This window comes from Choristoneura fumiferana, chromosome 4 (genome assembly GCF_025370935.1).
Source record: "Choristoneura fumiferana chromosome 4, NRCan_CFum_1, whole genome shotgun sequence".
Classification (NCBI taxonomy): Eukaryota; Metazoa; Arthropoda; class Insecta; order Lepidoptera; family Tortricidae; genus Choristoneura; species Choristoneura fumiferana.
In genome coordinates this window covers 13,376,662-13,394,074 of record NC_133475.1, presented here as the reverse complement: position 1 = coordinate 13,394,074, position 17,413 = coordinate 13,376,662, and the positions used below count along the sequence as shown (strand labels likewise).

Sequence of the window (17,413 nt, the reverse complement as noted above, 5' to 3'; positions counted from 1 at the left end):
TTCAAATAGCAAAACAAATTGTTCCGCGGATTTGTTTTTGTAAGTGACGCATTTTAAAGCTTGCACATTTAGCCAACAGATTCAAACTTGAAAACTATTTAAAACTATTAAAAAAATTATTGTTTTAATGTCTTAATTTGTTACCCAATATGACTATCTTAGGTTTCCCCCCTCCACAGAGTTGTGCATAAGTGGTGGGGGGTAAAAATGTACCCTGAAAGGAGTGCAGGTGGTAGGACCAGCAGGGCTACTACGAAACTCGAAACTCGAAGTTCGTGTCGTGCGGTCCCTCTGACACTTATACTATTTAATACGAGAGCGAGAGGGAGGGTACGATAGGAACTTCGAGTTTCGAGTTTCGTAGTAGCCCTGCTTGTGCAAGGTCCGCCCGGATTGCTACCACCATCTTGCTCGCTAATCCTGCCGTGAAATAGCAGTGCTTGCATTGTTGTGTTTCGGCGTGGAGAGTAAGACAGCCGGTGAAATTACTGGCACTTGAGGTATCCCATCTTAGGCCTCTAGGTTGGCAACGCATTTGCAATCCCCTGGTGTTAATGGTGACCGTGGTGATAATGGTGGCGGTGGTAATCTCTTACCATCAGATGACCCACTTGCTCGTTTTCCAACCAGTCGAATAAAAAAAAACCCACGGCATAAAAAGAATAATTTTTCATAAACATGTAAGATACTTACACCTAACTTTGATTAGCCTTAACATGAGAACGAATCGTCCAAAAAAAATATGAACCTGGCCTCTTTCTGGCCAAAAAGACCCCTTTTGTGGTTACATTTTTACCCCCCACCAGTTATGCACAACTCCGTGGAGGGGGAAAACCTAGGATAGTCAGATAAAACCTTTTGTAGCAATTACTTCCGATTTCAATTTTATTCCTACTGATAGTATGATAAAATTACTAATAGCCATAATATTGATAGTCTAAAATATTGTATTTATTCGTACTGACCTAATAGAAAAATTGCATAGTTTTTTTTTTAGTTACCCAATGGATGAAAACCTGAAAGTTGAACACCTTAACCACAAAACACAGATAGTAGTTCAGAATTCAATCTCCATACAAGAGCGCTCGAGCAACGCACACATAGACACTGCTCACGGACACGATATCTCGGACCGGTTGGGACCAGTGCGAGCGCGAGTGCCATCCGCTTGAGACACGCGTCTGTGAACTTTTGTGTGCAATAATGGAGCAACAAAAAAAAGTTATTATAACTGTTCAGTAGACGGTTGTTTAAATTAAATAAGTAATCGTGAATTTCGCCAATAACGAAATCGTCGCAAGATATATTCTGTGACAAAATTATAATAACAATGACATTAAAATTAAAATATTTTAGTTATTAATTTATATTTCCATTCTTCCCGTTTCATTATCAACAATAAATAAAACAACTAGATACGAGTGCCACTACCACGATAGTTTTTTGGTGCATAAGCCATAGCTGCCAACCGCCGACCGCCGCCGAGCGAGCGAGCGTAGGTATGAAAGTTAAGTACATACAGGAGATTGACTTCTGAACTATTTGTGTTTTGTGCCTTAACGCAACGCAGGTAGTTAAAATTAAGTATTTTTTCCATTGTGACACGAAAATTATCCATCGAATAGGTTAATAGTAGGTATAATTCTAACTAAGTAGGGACCTGCGTTAAGGTGTGCAACTTTTTGGTCTTCACCCATATCGGACTTATTCTAATACTGTCCCTTCTCATTCTTGTTGCTTACGATTACAGCATTTTAAAGGCTCGGGCTTCCATCCGTGCGTTATAGTTATTCTAAGATCATAAAGCTAAGAATTCAATATAGAGGGATGGTTGACCCTCCTGCGTCCTGCGAATTCCGTCCGGGACCCTGCCCATAATAAGGCCTCAGATGCCAATCATGCCTCAATATTCTGCTCTGCTGCGGATAATTAACATGTTTGCACTAAACTATAATTTGTTAAATTTAATAATTAGAACTTCTAAAGACAAGGTTGAGTGAACGCAAGTTTGATTACTAATCCTGTTTTGTATCTGTTTACTCATTGTTACATCAATATACTTATATTAAGTTGTTGACAAATAAACTGGTGTACCTATATAGTTTGCGATTTATATATGTAAAATACAATCCGTGAGCTCTTAGAAAAACTTTCGGGTTTCGGGGGAAATCGGAAGGATTCGTTAGTAGTAAATGACAATTGTCTTTTTGACTTACCAGTATACACACTCTCACTAATCTATGTTTTTGACTTAGTAACTATCCATCACCCGAAGAGTGCACTCGTTGTGTTTTCAGTGATTTACATAGAGCAGTTAAAACCATCACTTACTTATTTCTTTCGTTTGTTATTTATCGGAAATTGATTTCCATGGGAAGTCAACTTATACAGGGTATTTCTGTAAATAGCCAATAACGGGAAATTGTTTATAATTTATATAAATATTTTGTAAAGAAGCTGAAACTTTCAAGAAAATTGTTTACCGTAAATATATTAATAAGGTTCAAGACCGAGTTATAGAAGCAACGGGAATTTCGAAAAGTACATTAAAAAAATATTAAACGAAAGCAGACCAAAAAAATTCATTTGACATACACAACACAAGTAAGTACAGTCTGTTCAGTAGGTACTTATAGGAATGGATAGAAGGAAAATAGGCTCTTTATAGTGCACGCTTTAGGAACTCATTTAATAAATTGCGTTTTTTAAGAATCCGGTCTAAACTTAATTTTAGTTAAAAAAATCGAAGACGTCAATATTAGTATCAATTATTCATTAACTACCTGATGCCCGCGACTCTGTTCACGTATAGAATTCGTTTATTGCTATCCCGCGGGAACTATGCAATTTTCCGGGGTAAAAACTATTCTATGTCCCTCCCCGGGACTTGTATACCAAATTTCACTTAAATCAGTTCAGCGATTAAGACGTGAAGAGGTAGGTAACAAACAAACATACAGATTAGAAACTTTCGCAATTATGATTAATGTTAGTGAGATTTTCATATTATAGTTTTAAAAACAATAAAAAACTGGTCCTATCTTGTTAAAAACAGAAACGTCTTCCTATAAAATACCTAAAGAGGCAGAGGTAAATAACATTCTGCAGGAAACGGAACGTTTATAATATTGTTAACTCAAGAAATATTCTGTACATTATTTATAGTTTTTAATCGCCAGTTTGGATCAAAATGTGATGACCTTTAATCATATACGAATTGTTAACTTTTAACAGCTAAAGCACTGCACCAAATTTGATGAAAATTGGTATGGAAAGTAATAATATCTTTGAACAGATAATGAGAGCGGATGAGTCCGCGAAACACAGTTAAATATTACCTACGAGGGTCAAACTGAAAGTTCTTAGAAAATCAAAAACTAAGCAAACTAGCAAGTTATTAGTTTTATTATATATTTTCAAAATAGTGTCCATTCACATCAATACACCGCTGCATCCGATGGAACTTCTGAGAGAAGCACTTAACCCACTCGTCCTCAGGGGTCTCTACGACGGCCTTTTGAAACGCACCCACTGCTTCCTCGGTGCTTCCTCGAAGTGTTGCAAGGTGCAAGGTCGCTATACGGCGGTGACCCAGTAATTCCACGTCTGACGTCACTAAATGGTCGATCGTTCGCCTGGCGGTGTGCGACGAGGCGTTGTCGTGGTGAAGAAGGATCCTACTTCGAGGTCGTTTCTCCCGAACTTTTTCCAATACAAGTGGCAAACAATTGTTATTGTACCACTCACCATGTTTGTTGCCTAGCAACAAAGAGTGTATTATTTTGAATTTGACGTATGGCTGTCACAAAAGGTTACTGAACTGCTGCTGTGCTTGAATACTTTCGCTAGTTTTTTATTTTATTTTTCAGTATGTTGCACCAATTATAATCAATTGAGTTTTCGTATTGTAGTACCTATTTGCAATTTATATGATTTTTTTCATAGTTGTACCCTCAAAAAAACTTGTTAAAAAACGTGTCAAAAAATAAATTGTAATTTTTTATTTTTATTTTTCACGTATAAAAAATTAGTAAATTTGTAAGGTATACTCCCAAAAAACTACGTAACTGTGATTTTGTTTCAATGCTTTAGGTGCTATGGATTAGGAGAAAAACGAGTTTGAAAATAATTGTTACTTAAGGAAACACATTTTTGACATTATCTATGTGACAGTTCAAGATAGAGGGCTGAAAGTTGGAGTGATTACCAATTCAACTATTCCTCACATCGAAGTTTCATGAAGCGTGGCAAATTTTTCTGTTTTGTTAAAACGTTCTGTTCTGTTATCAACTTGCAAAACTTTTTAATGCACAATATCTCTATCAAGATATCATTCCGAGTTTGAGGTTTGTACAGATACCTACAACAAAAATAAATCTTTTATTTTATAGGGATCCCTCCTTAATTTTTAATTTAATTTTAATTGTTTGTTGTTGTAGCGGCCATATCAATATACAATTATGTATTAATTTCAGTGCTTATCTACTTACAATGTAACGATTCTTTGTGACAAACAGACGGACAGCGTAGTTATGTAATAGGGTTGAACCCTAAAAATTTAACAAGAAAATAATCATTATTTTATTATAAACACTAATGAAAAGCTAATATTTTTTTGTTTTTTTATTTAATAGGTATATTGCAACAGGTTTACTTCTAAACCTTAGATTGGAAGCTTTTTATTGTCGTACGTAAGTAGGTATTTGCGAAATCTACTTTATTGCGAAATATTTTATTCCTCGGCAAACAACTTTTGTGTGTCGTAATTCTGTTTCACGATAGAGGTTCGAGAAATTCAATTTATTCTCCGCAAAGAAATGTTGACTACATTTTTTTCACATAGTATTCTTTTAAATTTTACGAGATATTGAGTACATTCCTACTTACTTGGAGCTATGTTTAAACAGAAGGTTGATAGTGATAAATAGCACATAAGTAGGCTCTCATATTTTTTGTAGGAGTTTGTGTTAGAGGTAAGTAGTACCTAAGTTCACGAAGTAACTGTGTATGTAGTAGTTAAATAACACTATTACTAGACGCTTGAAATATCCTACAATTTGCATCGACGTCCTGAATTTTTTATCTCATCTAGCAAATCTGACATCAAAAGGTTTTTCATAACGTCTTTCTATAATATCAATTCAAAAACATTAGGTAAATAAATATGAAAATTCTGGTGACTCGGTCAAACCGACTTTAAAAAAAGGAGGAGGTTATCAATTATCACGCACGCACGCACGCACGCACACACACACACACACACACACACACACACACACACACACACACACACACACACACACACACACGCACGCACGCATGCACGCACGCACGCACGCATTTAAACTGCTTTACTGTACATTAGTTATTTGTGCAACAAGAGAGCAGTCGTTTTTTGGTGCGAGTGTTGATTTTGAATCCTGAGATCAGCGAGGGATTCAAACACACGAGATGTAAAAAAACTTTGGTCTCGTGTGACACATACAACTTTTCATCTGAGCAGCGAGAACATTTAAGTTAAAGGTTAAAATAAAACCACAAACATTTAGAAGACAAAAAATATCAAAAAATTTAAAATATAATCCGATTGTTAAGAAATAAATACAGTAATTACATAATCATATCACAGTCGCCATTACATCTTTAAAAAGTCACTTAGGGATGCCAGACAACGATCAAAAGTCTCCGGTAAGTAGACAGGTTTTGAATATGAAACGAAAAAGTATTCAGTAGGTACGATACAAATCTCATACTCGTAACATCATACTTTTTAATACTGCAAAAAAACATCATCTTTGAGTCATTAAAAAGGTGGAACAAAAAACGTATAATTTTTTATAAAAATAAACCTTTAAATATGATTTTATAAAGATTCCTATTATATTATACTTGCAAATTCATTCAATTTGAAAAAAAACAAGAGCAGCGGCCTTCGTACAACGAGGTTGCACCTAAGAGTCAGAAAATTGTAACATTTCGGAAATATTTCGCTGTCATAAAATTCACTATGTTTTTTTAATTTCACCTCGTATTTTTGTTTTTCAATTTGTCTTTATTATAATTAATTCATTATTGACATATTTTTAATGCTTTTATTAGGTTGAATTTGATTCAGAAAAAAAATGCTGTTTACAGTCTCATCAACGTGTTTCTCTTTAAAATTCGGAAAAAAATTGTGTCTCTTCAATTTTGTGTTTGTCATTTAAAAATAAAACTTTCAAAGTCAACTATGTGTATCTGCTGAGATAAGAACATAGACATGAGAGAGAATGATAGACATTTTTGGTATTAACAAGGTACAAATAAATATAATAATAATAACCATCATAAATTACTGGATTACTGAGTTGAGCAGGGCTCTATTCAAAACCGACCAATGATACAGTATTGGTGCGTAGGTAGGTAAATCAGGTTTTCTCTCGCTCTTACATGTTACGCGCTAGGCAATGAGTGAAAAACTCCCTTGCAAGCCGTTCTCATGTGACGTAAATGAAAGGTGTCGAATAGGGGCTCTGAGAGTTTGGTACAGAAGAGTGCGACTAATTGCCGGTCAAGCGGACGCCGGACGAGCGACCAGCAACCGTGTGCGATTGGCAGCTAGAGGCATGCGTGCGTGACAGCCCGCTAATTAATACGGCCTGTACCTACCATCATGCCAATACTGATATTGAACCTCGGCATTACGAGGAAACTGTAAAACGTCGCAGAAAACATATTTCCCATAACAGTGATTACAAATATATATCTTCTAGCTGGAAGGAAGTACGCCACCGGATATGACATTACCATCCCATCCGTTAATCCGCGTGCTATAAAATGGCTACGAAGGGAAGTAACGAAACGTAGTAAGTCGACAGCGCCGCGAAAAACGGATGTGGTTTGAAGGAATTAATTATTATCTGGCCAATTTTCCAATCGAACACCCCGGCGACAACGCAGGCGGCGGCGGAAATTTATTTCAAACGTCATTTCAAAATGCAAACCTCCGACGCCGAGCGCGGGCCGCGGGAAAAATGACAATTTCCGCCTTGCGTCCTCGTCTCTCACCTTTTATATCGATTCACGATATCATCAATAGGTTTGGAAATCAGCGATGATGGATTAAACCTGTTTTTAGAGCTCTGTAATCAAAATGGCAAAACTAACCCCCTTATTCATAAAACTTAACAAGCCTATGTTAACTAACAAATGCTTTGTCCCTTTCTAACAAATACAAATGTCGAAGTGACAGATAAGGACAAACGAATTTTAGCGGCATTTTAACTAAAATAGGTTTGATTGTCGTTTATGAATAAGGGGGTAAATCTTCATACTTCCGCCATATCTGTCCATGACTGCATTTCAAATTTTCAACCAGAGATGTGCGAGGATGGGTTGCAAGGAATGTGTTTTAAATGAACCAATAGAAACGTTTCATTTAACTATCCTCGCACAGCACATCTCTGGTGGAAACAGCTGAGCGGAGCGAGGCGAGGTAAATGAAGCCTTTCTATTGGCTCATGAAAAACCGGGTAGGGTGGAAACCGAACCTAAGTATTTGTCCACAGCTTTTCTTTGAGACTCTAATACAGAATACGTAGTCTCGTACTAGAAAGCCGTTATTTGACATGGGTGTAGGTATGCATAACAATTAAGCCGATCAAGTGCTAGGATAAAAAAATAGTGAGTTTTTTTTTCTATCTAGAGGCACAACTTTGCTTGTCTACCGCATGGTACCTAAGTGGTTTTGTTGGATGGGTTAGAGAGGGAGGGAGAGTAATCTCTGGAAATATACTGAGCGGCAAAAAATGGGGCCCTCTAATATATGCCAAATTTTGTGCCGCTGAGTATTCAAAATTATTTTACTAAAGGAAAACTATACCATTCCATATTAATATGAATTATTTTTATCCCAGGGATGTGCAAAACTCCCTCAGAATGCACGCAGACGAAATTGCGGTCGACAGTATTTATACCGAGTAAAAGAACGTTCTTATTACAATGTCATTAATGTCTAATTTTGTCAAAATCATGCGTCTTCGTGGATGGCACTAGGTATAAATATCTACTTAAACTAGAAGATATCACTCACATCTTCGAAAGTTTGCGAATACTATTTGGAAAATATCAAGTACGACTGAATGGTTTAGAAAAGAGGGATGGTATCACTAGATCCCATTCCGATCATTCAAATAGGATGTGCCGAACGTGAAGGAACGGAATTGAAAGTCACTTGAGAAATGGACCCTACGAGTTTAGAGGCGTTCTGATTGATCACGGTGGAAATAAACGGTGACGGCACATGTGGTATGTGATATGATGCAGATTGCGCTCTGAATCTACTTTACGAGGGTCAAACTGAAAGTTCTTAGAAAATCAAAAACTAAGCAAACTAGCAAGTTATTAGTTTTATTATATCTTTTCAAAATAGTGTCCATTCACATCAATATACCGCTGCATCCGATGGAACCACTGAGAAAAGCACTTAGCCCACTCGTCCTTAGGGGTCTCTTCGACGGTCTTTTGAAACGCACCCACTGCTTCCTCGGTGTTCATAAAAAGTTTTCCTCGAAGTTTTTATTTTATTTTCGGGAATAAATAAAAATCGCAAGGTGCGAGGTCGGGGCTATACGGCGGGTGACCCAGTAATTCCACGTCTGACGTCACTAAATGGTCGATCGTTCGCCTGGCGGTGTGCGACGACGCATTGTCGTGGTGAAGAAGGATCCTACTTCGAGGTAATTTTTCCCGAACTTTTTCCGATACAAGTGGCAAACAATTGTTAGTGTACCACTCAGCAGTAACTGTTTTTTGATCCTCTAAAACAATTGTCGCATAGTGACCTGTCCTTCCGAAGAACGAGGCCATCATCTTTTTTCCCACGCTTCGACCTCTCTTCACTTTAGTTTGCACCTCCTCGAAAAGAAACACCCATTGAGCAGACTGTCTCTTGGTTTCTGGATCATAACAGTAAACCCAGCTTTCCTCACCCGTAAGTATGTCGAAAACAGCATTTGAGTCACCTCCGTTAAATCTTTGAATCATTTCACGGCACCAATCAACCCGACGGAGTTTTTGGGCCTCGGTCAAATTAAGAGGTATCCACCTCGCACAAAGCTTCCTGACCGCTACATGTTCATGGAAGATTTTATGCAATTGACTCCTCAGCTTGACTCATACCGATGCCGAAGCTTGTCCGAATCTGATGATACGTCACTCTTTTGTCAGTCTCTATCATACGCCGCACAACACTAATGTTATTTTCAGTCGTCGCCAAAGGTCGTCCCTCACGCAGATCATCGGTGAGATTAGTGCGACCACGTTTAAACACATTAAACCATGAAAGGCCAATCGAAGTCTATCATAGCTTTCTTGTTGACTTAAATGACATCGAAAGTCATAAAAAATCATTGCACGAAAATTTTCTCGCGTTAAATTCATGTTGACGTGACGTGACACAGACAATTTTCAATTTGCCGCCTAATCGTAAAACAAATGAATGAAATACATACTCAAAAAATAAATATTGGCAAAGAGTTCCATTTTCAAAATTTGAACTTACTTTTTTATTATATTGTGTACAAGTGGCCAGTTCTAAAAACTTTCAGTGTCGCCCTCGTATTCCTGAGAGATTCCGAATGCCAATAATTATACATCTTTCTTCATCTGCCTTTAATATCCCTGTTAATTTCTTAGTTAAGTATATTCCAATTTTATTTTTTTTTATTTGCATGAACAACTAAGTGCCAGCAAATTGAAAATTGGGAAATGTTGCATGCTTAGGTACTTAAGCAGAGTGGTCGATCCATTTTCTTCGTTTTACCACCTTGTTAATTATGGCGGAAAAAAGTCCTCAAGGAAGACCACGTGAAGAAGGTGGCACTATGACTAGAAACATAACATAAAAAACTGGCCAAGTAGGAGTCGGACTCGCGCACGAAGGGTTCCGTTCCGTACCATCTATACAACATTCATTAGACATTAGCAAAAAAACACGTTTGTTGTATGGGAGCCCCCCTTAAATATTTATTTTCTTCTGTTTTTTTAGTATTTGTTGTTATAGCGGCCACAGTTAAGGATACAGTACCTGGGCAACCGAGCTTTGCTCGGGCTAAAACTCGATAAGAAGCGTTTTCCCAGAGATAAGACCAAGCTAGATCGATTTGTCATCCCCGAAAACCCCCACATACCACATCGAAACCGTTGGAGCCATTTCCGATTTCCCCGAAATATATATAGATATACCAGGCTGTATCTCATGAACCGTGAAAGTTAGACAGTTGAAATTTTCATAGATTATTAAACGAGCAATACTTGTATAAGTTTATATAATAATCTATGAAAATTTCAACTGTCTAACTTTCACGGTTCATGAGATACAGCCTGGTAACGGACGAACGGACAGCGAAGTCTTAGTAATAGGGTTTCCGTTTTTATCCTTTGGGTACGGAACCCTACAAATAGTACCTAGATATAACTGACATTACTATCAGATCCGAAAAAATTACAGCACTTCATCATGATTATCGTCATCAACTCAGTCCCACGGCTGGGCACAAGCCTCCTCTCAGTATAATTCGCAGGTCTTTCCAGGCTTCCTCACGATATTTTCCTTCACCCTAAAGCTCATGGTAAATTTCTAATGTAATTTCTCATATTAATTTAAAAACTCAGAGGTGCCAGCCCAGATTTTAAAACACGACCCCTTGCTTGTGTGGCCACAAGCAGAGGTCAAACCACAAAACCACAACGGATTTTTAGGGTTCCGTAGCCAAAATGGCGAAAACGGAACCCTTATAGTTTCACCATGTCTCTCTGTCTGTCTGTCCGTCCGCGGCTTTGCTCAGGGACTATCAATGCTAGAAAGCTGTAATTTTGCACGAATCTATATGTTAACTATGCCGACAAAATGGTACAATAAAAAAATAAAAAAATCTTCTCATCCAATCTCGTAGTGTGGGGTATCGTTGGATAGGTCTTCTAAAACCATTAGGGGGTTGCTAAAACGATTTCTCGATTCAGTGATATGTTTTCGAAATATTCAACTTTAAAGTGCAAATTTTCATTGAAATCGAGCGTCCCCTCCCCCCCCTCCTCTAAAATCTAAACCGGTGGGTGGATTTTTTTTAAATTCAGGATGGTGGTAAGTATATCAAACTCACAAGGAAAACTATAACGGTTAAGTTTTCTTAAGATTTTTTTGTAGTTTAAGAGTAAATAGATATAATATTAAGATAAAATAAACCTAAACTTGGAATATTTCGTACAAAATACGAAATCCTTCGAAAAATATTAATTACTTTTTCGTAATGGCTACGGTTTTTTTTTAACAACTCACTTACGCGACTAAAGTTAAAACCTCAGCAGAAATGTAATTTTTAAGAATTCTAAACATTTTTCAGCATTATTAAATATTAACAATAACGAGCAGACACACTTCTCCTTAACACCGATATGATATAAGTGAAAAATAACCAGGACTTTATTATACGCTACTTTATTATATTTCTGTTTTATTACCTACATTGTTCATGTTTGCGTAACTGATTGCTACGAATAAGTTATAAAAACATACCCAGATAACGATACCTAGACTAGTTGACGTTCACATAAATATTTATGGACCAAGTATTATGTACGTACTTAAGTGTAAAATAAAATGGGCAATAGAATAACGTTCCTTTTGCATACTGCTCTATTGTTAGGATTTTGCAGTGTTACGTTAGCAGTGACCGCCGAAGAAGCTACTGCGAAGTATGTATTGATATTATAGGAAGCATTTATAGTTAGATTAAACGTATTTCAAACAAAGGATGACCTCTTGGTACATAGTAATAGTACCAAGAACTGCTAATTGTGACTTTTTAGGTACAGCGAAGCATTATCTGCAGCGCAAGACGTAGGCGAATACTTCTTCAATTTGTTCCTGAAATGTATATCATCAACGATGCCTGTACAACAGTCAGTAACTTTTATTTTATGCATTGATAAGAAATCTTATTTATCAAAAAAAAAACGGATTTACCCATTTCGCCTTACAGATTTTTATTTGATGATTTACAAACATTCGTGAACTTCCCGGCGAAAACAACCGTGGGGTTCGCTCCTAAGTTTACAACCAATCGCAAGTTTTTTGCAAATTTGATAAGTACGCCGGCGTTCAAGGAGATTTTGGCCAAAGATGAGATCGAATTGCGGAAAAACTTAGTGAAAAAGTTGCAGTTTTGCGATTCTGCAGTCATGAACCAAGACTTGCTACGAGACCTGTACGATCGAGAAGTCGACCAAGCTAAGCAATAATTTTTGCAATAAAATTAAATTAAAGCACTAAGGTACCATTTATTTTAAATCAGATCCAATTAAATAATTTGTTATTATTGTAATTATAAATAGGAACGTGTTCAATTTGAAGGAGTCATTTTCTAAGTTTTTCCATCGATTTGTGATGTCGGGACTTGAGTCAAACACAAATGACGAGTAAATAGGTAATGTCTTTATTGTATAGCTTACAACTATTATATAATACATAGCGGGAGAGTGTGTGTGTGTGTGGCGCACACGCTACAGATTTATAGGCGGACTCTACATCTATAAGGAAATACGAGTAGTTTTCAATTCATCTGTAAATATGCTTCTATTCTGTACATAAAATACTCAAGTCTCACTGTACATCTGCCTGTTTGTAATGTACATCTGTAGGTTTGTCCCATTTTAGAACAATACAAAAAAGAAAATCACTACAAACGCCAGTCAAAACTCAAATGGTTAGGAACTTTATACGGGATCCTTTTGACTTCACTGCCATAATTTTATAAGTCATAATGTAATGTTTGTCATAATTATTGTTAGTCATTTATTTTTCCCCGCTGAAACCGTACCTACATTTTTCATTAATTTTTAAATGGTCACAAAGGTTAGATTAAGTATATTTTTGTTTATAACAATTTTGAAAAATAATCGCTTTCAGAGAAAAAAGAGTTACATTACATTACGACTAACAATTTTAGACCTGGCGATATAGACCCACTTTATACTGTTATTTTCTGTCTAAGGCAGATAATCTCGACGGTTAAAAGGCTAATTGATTCAAGCGGCATTTTGGGCGATATTGCGTTATATACATCGTTGGAATCAGTGATTTTTCCGCGTCGTTTGAGCCGGGTTTGAGGTAAATCTGAGCACTTTTTTGGCGCTTGGCTCCATTGAAAATTTGGGCATCACTCCGGTTACAGGGATTCAAGTGTAGCGAATTTGGTTGTTTTTTTCAGAGCATGTATATAGAACCACCAAAAAAAAACGTTTTTTTGACTATTAGTAACTTATGCCATTTATCCTTGGATGGAAACAAATGGCATCGACATTTGAATTGTTTTTACTTGATCATATAAAATTAAACATAGGATGTTAATTCATTTTGCTTTAACCAGAATTTTTAATACATGTTACTTAAATCATTTTGCCTTGAACATTTCAACAATATTTCTTCCACTTGAAGCAATCTTACCTGAACTAGTATATGAAACAATTTGACTTGTGCTAATTTCCTTGACCACTTTTTAGTCTTTTTGTCGCTTGATTCCTTTATATTAGTTTATTATTTATACTAAATATCGTACTAAAATCGGTTTATTCTTTTTACCTAGCAATAAAAGTGGCGTTTAAATTACATACAAATTAACACAAATCAACACGGTAGGTATTTGAGATTAAAACAATTTAGTATTAGTTTCTTGCGGCGCATTCTTCTTGGCAATGATGGTCTTTCCGAAAGCGCTGGTAGTTTAAAAAAAATGACGTGTAAAAGTGCCTATTGCGGCCTATTTACTGAATAAATCATTTGAATTTTTTTGAATTTGAATTTGAATTTTAGAATTAATTATTTTAATTTGAGTCATTTTTGCTTGAACAGTTTACAACTAGGTGAGCGGTTAACTCATTTATCCATAAACAGTTTACAACTAGGTGGGCGTTTTAAATCATTTATCCATGAACAGTTTCTACTTAGTGAGCGATTTAAATCATTTATCCTTGATCTATTAAAGAAGTGTACATAAACTTAAACCATTTTGCTTTGAACATATAAATCGTATTTGTGCACTTAGATCTTTCTGCTCTGATCAGAGAATAGTGCAAAATGTCTTAAGTTACATCTAGCTTCGTAAAAAAACATATTTTATTTATTTTATATGTATCAAAAATTAGAAAAAAATACGCCTTTTTATGATTGGGGTCACTCTTAAACTTTTATTAAGTATTTTGGGAGCAGTGATTATTTCAAATCTTTAAAATGCTCTCCTGTAAAGTTTTCAAAATGGCGCTTGAATCAATAGTTTTAACCTTCGATCTGATAAATATTAAAATAAGATTTTTTTTAACAAAAAAGTAAAACCGACTCCAAAAAAATAACAAAAAATGGAATCGACTACAAAACCCTTGAAAATATTTTTCTAGGTACCTACTAGCTCGAAGTCGGTGCCTCAGCACAAGCCAGCAGGAATGGAACAATAGTCGTCTACCACACCTACATAGGTACTATAGGTTTCAATCCCTCCTGCTGGGTCGTGCTGAGTCACCGACTTCGAGCTAGTAGGTACCTAGATTAATATTTTCAAGGATTTTGTAGTCGGTTCCATTTTTTGTTTTTTTTTTTTTTTTGGAGTCGGTTTTACTTTTTTGTATATAGAAATACTTACTAACCCATGATCCACCATGCTATCAGTAGGTCGACAAACGAACATCTGACATCGAAACTTACATGACCAAAGATATTGGACATACATAACTAATTTACTAACAACAAGTAATCCGTTGGTAGGTAATTTCAAAAAACAATGTGGGCCGAGGTAGGGACGGCTACATGGAAGGTCTTGCTTCGCGTTCATTGCAGATTATCCTTATTAACCATTACTCTGAAGCCTCTGCCAGCACAGGAACAGGCATTTGCGCTTCATTTATAATCTTATTACAAAGGACCACAGCGCCCTTCCTATTCGAAATGGGTCTCGTAGATCCTCATACGCCATTAGTGTACAGGTGCTAGTATCAAATCTGTAGGGTAAGTGTAACAAAGGTAACGATTTGGGGTCTGCAATGTTTACATAGCTGCCTGCCTAAAATACGGATTCGTGATTTTCGTTACGTATTTGGTTGTTACCAAATAAATACGTAGAGTTTTAAACACTAAAAGGCTTTATAGGGTTCCGGAGCCAAAATGGCAAAAACTGAGCCCTTATAGTTTCGCCATGTCCGTCCGCGGCTTTGCTCAGGGACTATCAATGCTAGAAAGCTGTAATTTGGCACGGATGTGTATATAAACTATACCGACAAAATAGAAAATCAAAAATTAAAAAAAAAAAAAATTATGGTAATTTTTTTTAAACCATTAGGGGTTTGCTAAGACGATTTTTCGATTCAGTGTTTTGTTTTTTGTTTTCCGTCAGCATTTTCTGGGTTTTAGAAATCTTTGGTAAGTAAATTTCAGGTTACTTATATAGGTAGGTTAGGTATATTTATATAATTTCTTGTTCCCAAATGGTTGTCTGGAAGAGATCGCTTTTAAGCGATAAGACCGCCTATTGTCTACCGTGAATCTAAGTGTTTATATTATAAGTATTTTTACTGCTTTATGGTGTGCAATAAAGAATATTTGTATTGTATTGTATTGTTACTTACAGAATTTTGTCAGTTAGGTACTAAGAGATAATTTACTACGGAATGTACCGCGATTACCGATTAATAAGCTCTATTTCGCTCGACGCATCTATAATTTGTTTTCAAGTGGCGAGTTGTCGTTCATTGTGGCGTTCTAAGGGGGAGGGCTTTGTTGAGCAGTGGACGTATTCCGGCTGATGATGATGATGAGTCTAATAAAGCTGTCTGTGCTGTTATATATATACAAGTTTTTCTAAAGAAGTATAGAATTATGAAAACCGTAAAAACAAAATGTACGTACCTATGTACGTACCTAGTTCTACTACACACACAATGATAACTGTGCGCCAAAGTTCACATGAAGTTCAACTCTGATTATTGGTGGATGTCCGATTATTTATTTATTTTTCAAAAAAATATATAAGTCGGTAGGTAGGTACCATAGCAATCTCCAATCATAAAGTCTCTATGGCTAACGATTATAACTCCGAATTTATTCAAATTGATATCACTCACTATAATCATAAATCTCTTTTGTAAACACCTAACCACTACTTTTCTACGAAATGTGGGCCGTTCCCACTTGTCGGTTGTCGGATCCGTTTCGTGTCGGATGTCAGTCATTTCTATAGAAAATCGTGTCGGGCAAGTGTGAATAGCTACATATAAAAATATGTTCTGTCACTGGAACATCCGATTAAAATCCGGGCCCGACATCCGACAAGTGGGGACCAGCTCTAAAACCATTACCTTTTACCCCCTTATCGCAGCCGGTTCCGCGCATTGGCAATGGTGTTGAAACATCTGTACACCGGTGCGTGGAACTGTGTGATGGTTTTTAGCCCAGGAAGCAGATCAACCGAGGAAGGAGTCACATTATCGAGTTTTGTTACCGTTCAAAACTTAGGTACTGTAAATAATCTCCTTTTGATATTATTTATTAATTTAGTACCTGGGCGACCGAGCTTGGCTCGGGCTAAAACTCGATAATAAGCGTTTTCCCAGAGATAACACCAAGCTAGATCGAGTTGTCATCCCCGAAAATCCCCACATACCAAATTTCATCGAAATCGTTGGAGCCGTTTCTGAGATTCTGATATATGCTCGTTTTAAAGGTATTACATTACATGTGTGCCTAACATTGACAGTCTTGTTATTGTACAGACCTCAGACAGTGCACGCACCTACCACCAAAGATCGAGTGGTTACCAAATAACAGATTTGGTTAATTTGGTCAGGTTAGAACTGCGATTGTCGGTGTTAGTGGGTATATGGCCCTAAAAAAAGCCCCCGATAACTTCCCACCGTTACTATTCCAGTCCGAGAAGTATGCGTAACGCATATTCACGCCAAAAAAAAGTAAACAATTGCGGTCCCAACAGAAACAATGGGCCACCAAAGATTAGGTTAGTTTAAGTTGGGTTAGAACTACGATCGACAGACACGAGCGACCACCAAAAAAGTAAGTTAAGTTGGGTTAGGTTAAGTTAGGTTATAAGTAATAGTACCAGGTTAGGTTAGAACTGTGATCCCAACTAAGTAGGGTTACCATATTCCAATTTTGAGATACCTGACAAAAATTCCTTGGTAATTATTACTTTATTGTCCTGAGGCCGTATTGCCTAACGTTTCTGACCTCGCACGCGATCGCAATCAATTTACAGTTTTTGTCACAAATTTTGACAAACTTTATAATTAGTGATAGTGTTAAAAATAAATGCAGAACAGGTTTTAAAAAAAATAGAGAAAAAAAAACATTAAAAGTTTTAAACAAATGAAATTA

General features: G+C 36.5%; 1 protein-coding gene across 1 annotated transcript; it reads left to right on the top strand.

The window, feature by feature from the left end:
* Positions 1–11,530: 11,530 nt before the first annotated feature.
* Positions 11,531–12,310, top strand: LOC141427063 (uncharacterized). Its single transcript, XM_074086293.1, has 3 exons — positions 11,531–11,733; positions 11,848–11,940; positions 12,021–12,310. The coding sequence occupies exons 1-3, from the start codon at positions 11,639–11,641 to the stop codon at positions 12,277–12,279; spliced, it is 447 nt and encodes a 148-aa protein (XP_073942394.1). The 5' UTR covers positions 11,531–11,638; the 3' UTR covers positions 12,280–12,310.
* Positions 12,311–17,413: the final 5,103 nt, after the last annotated feature.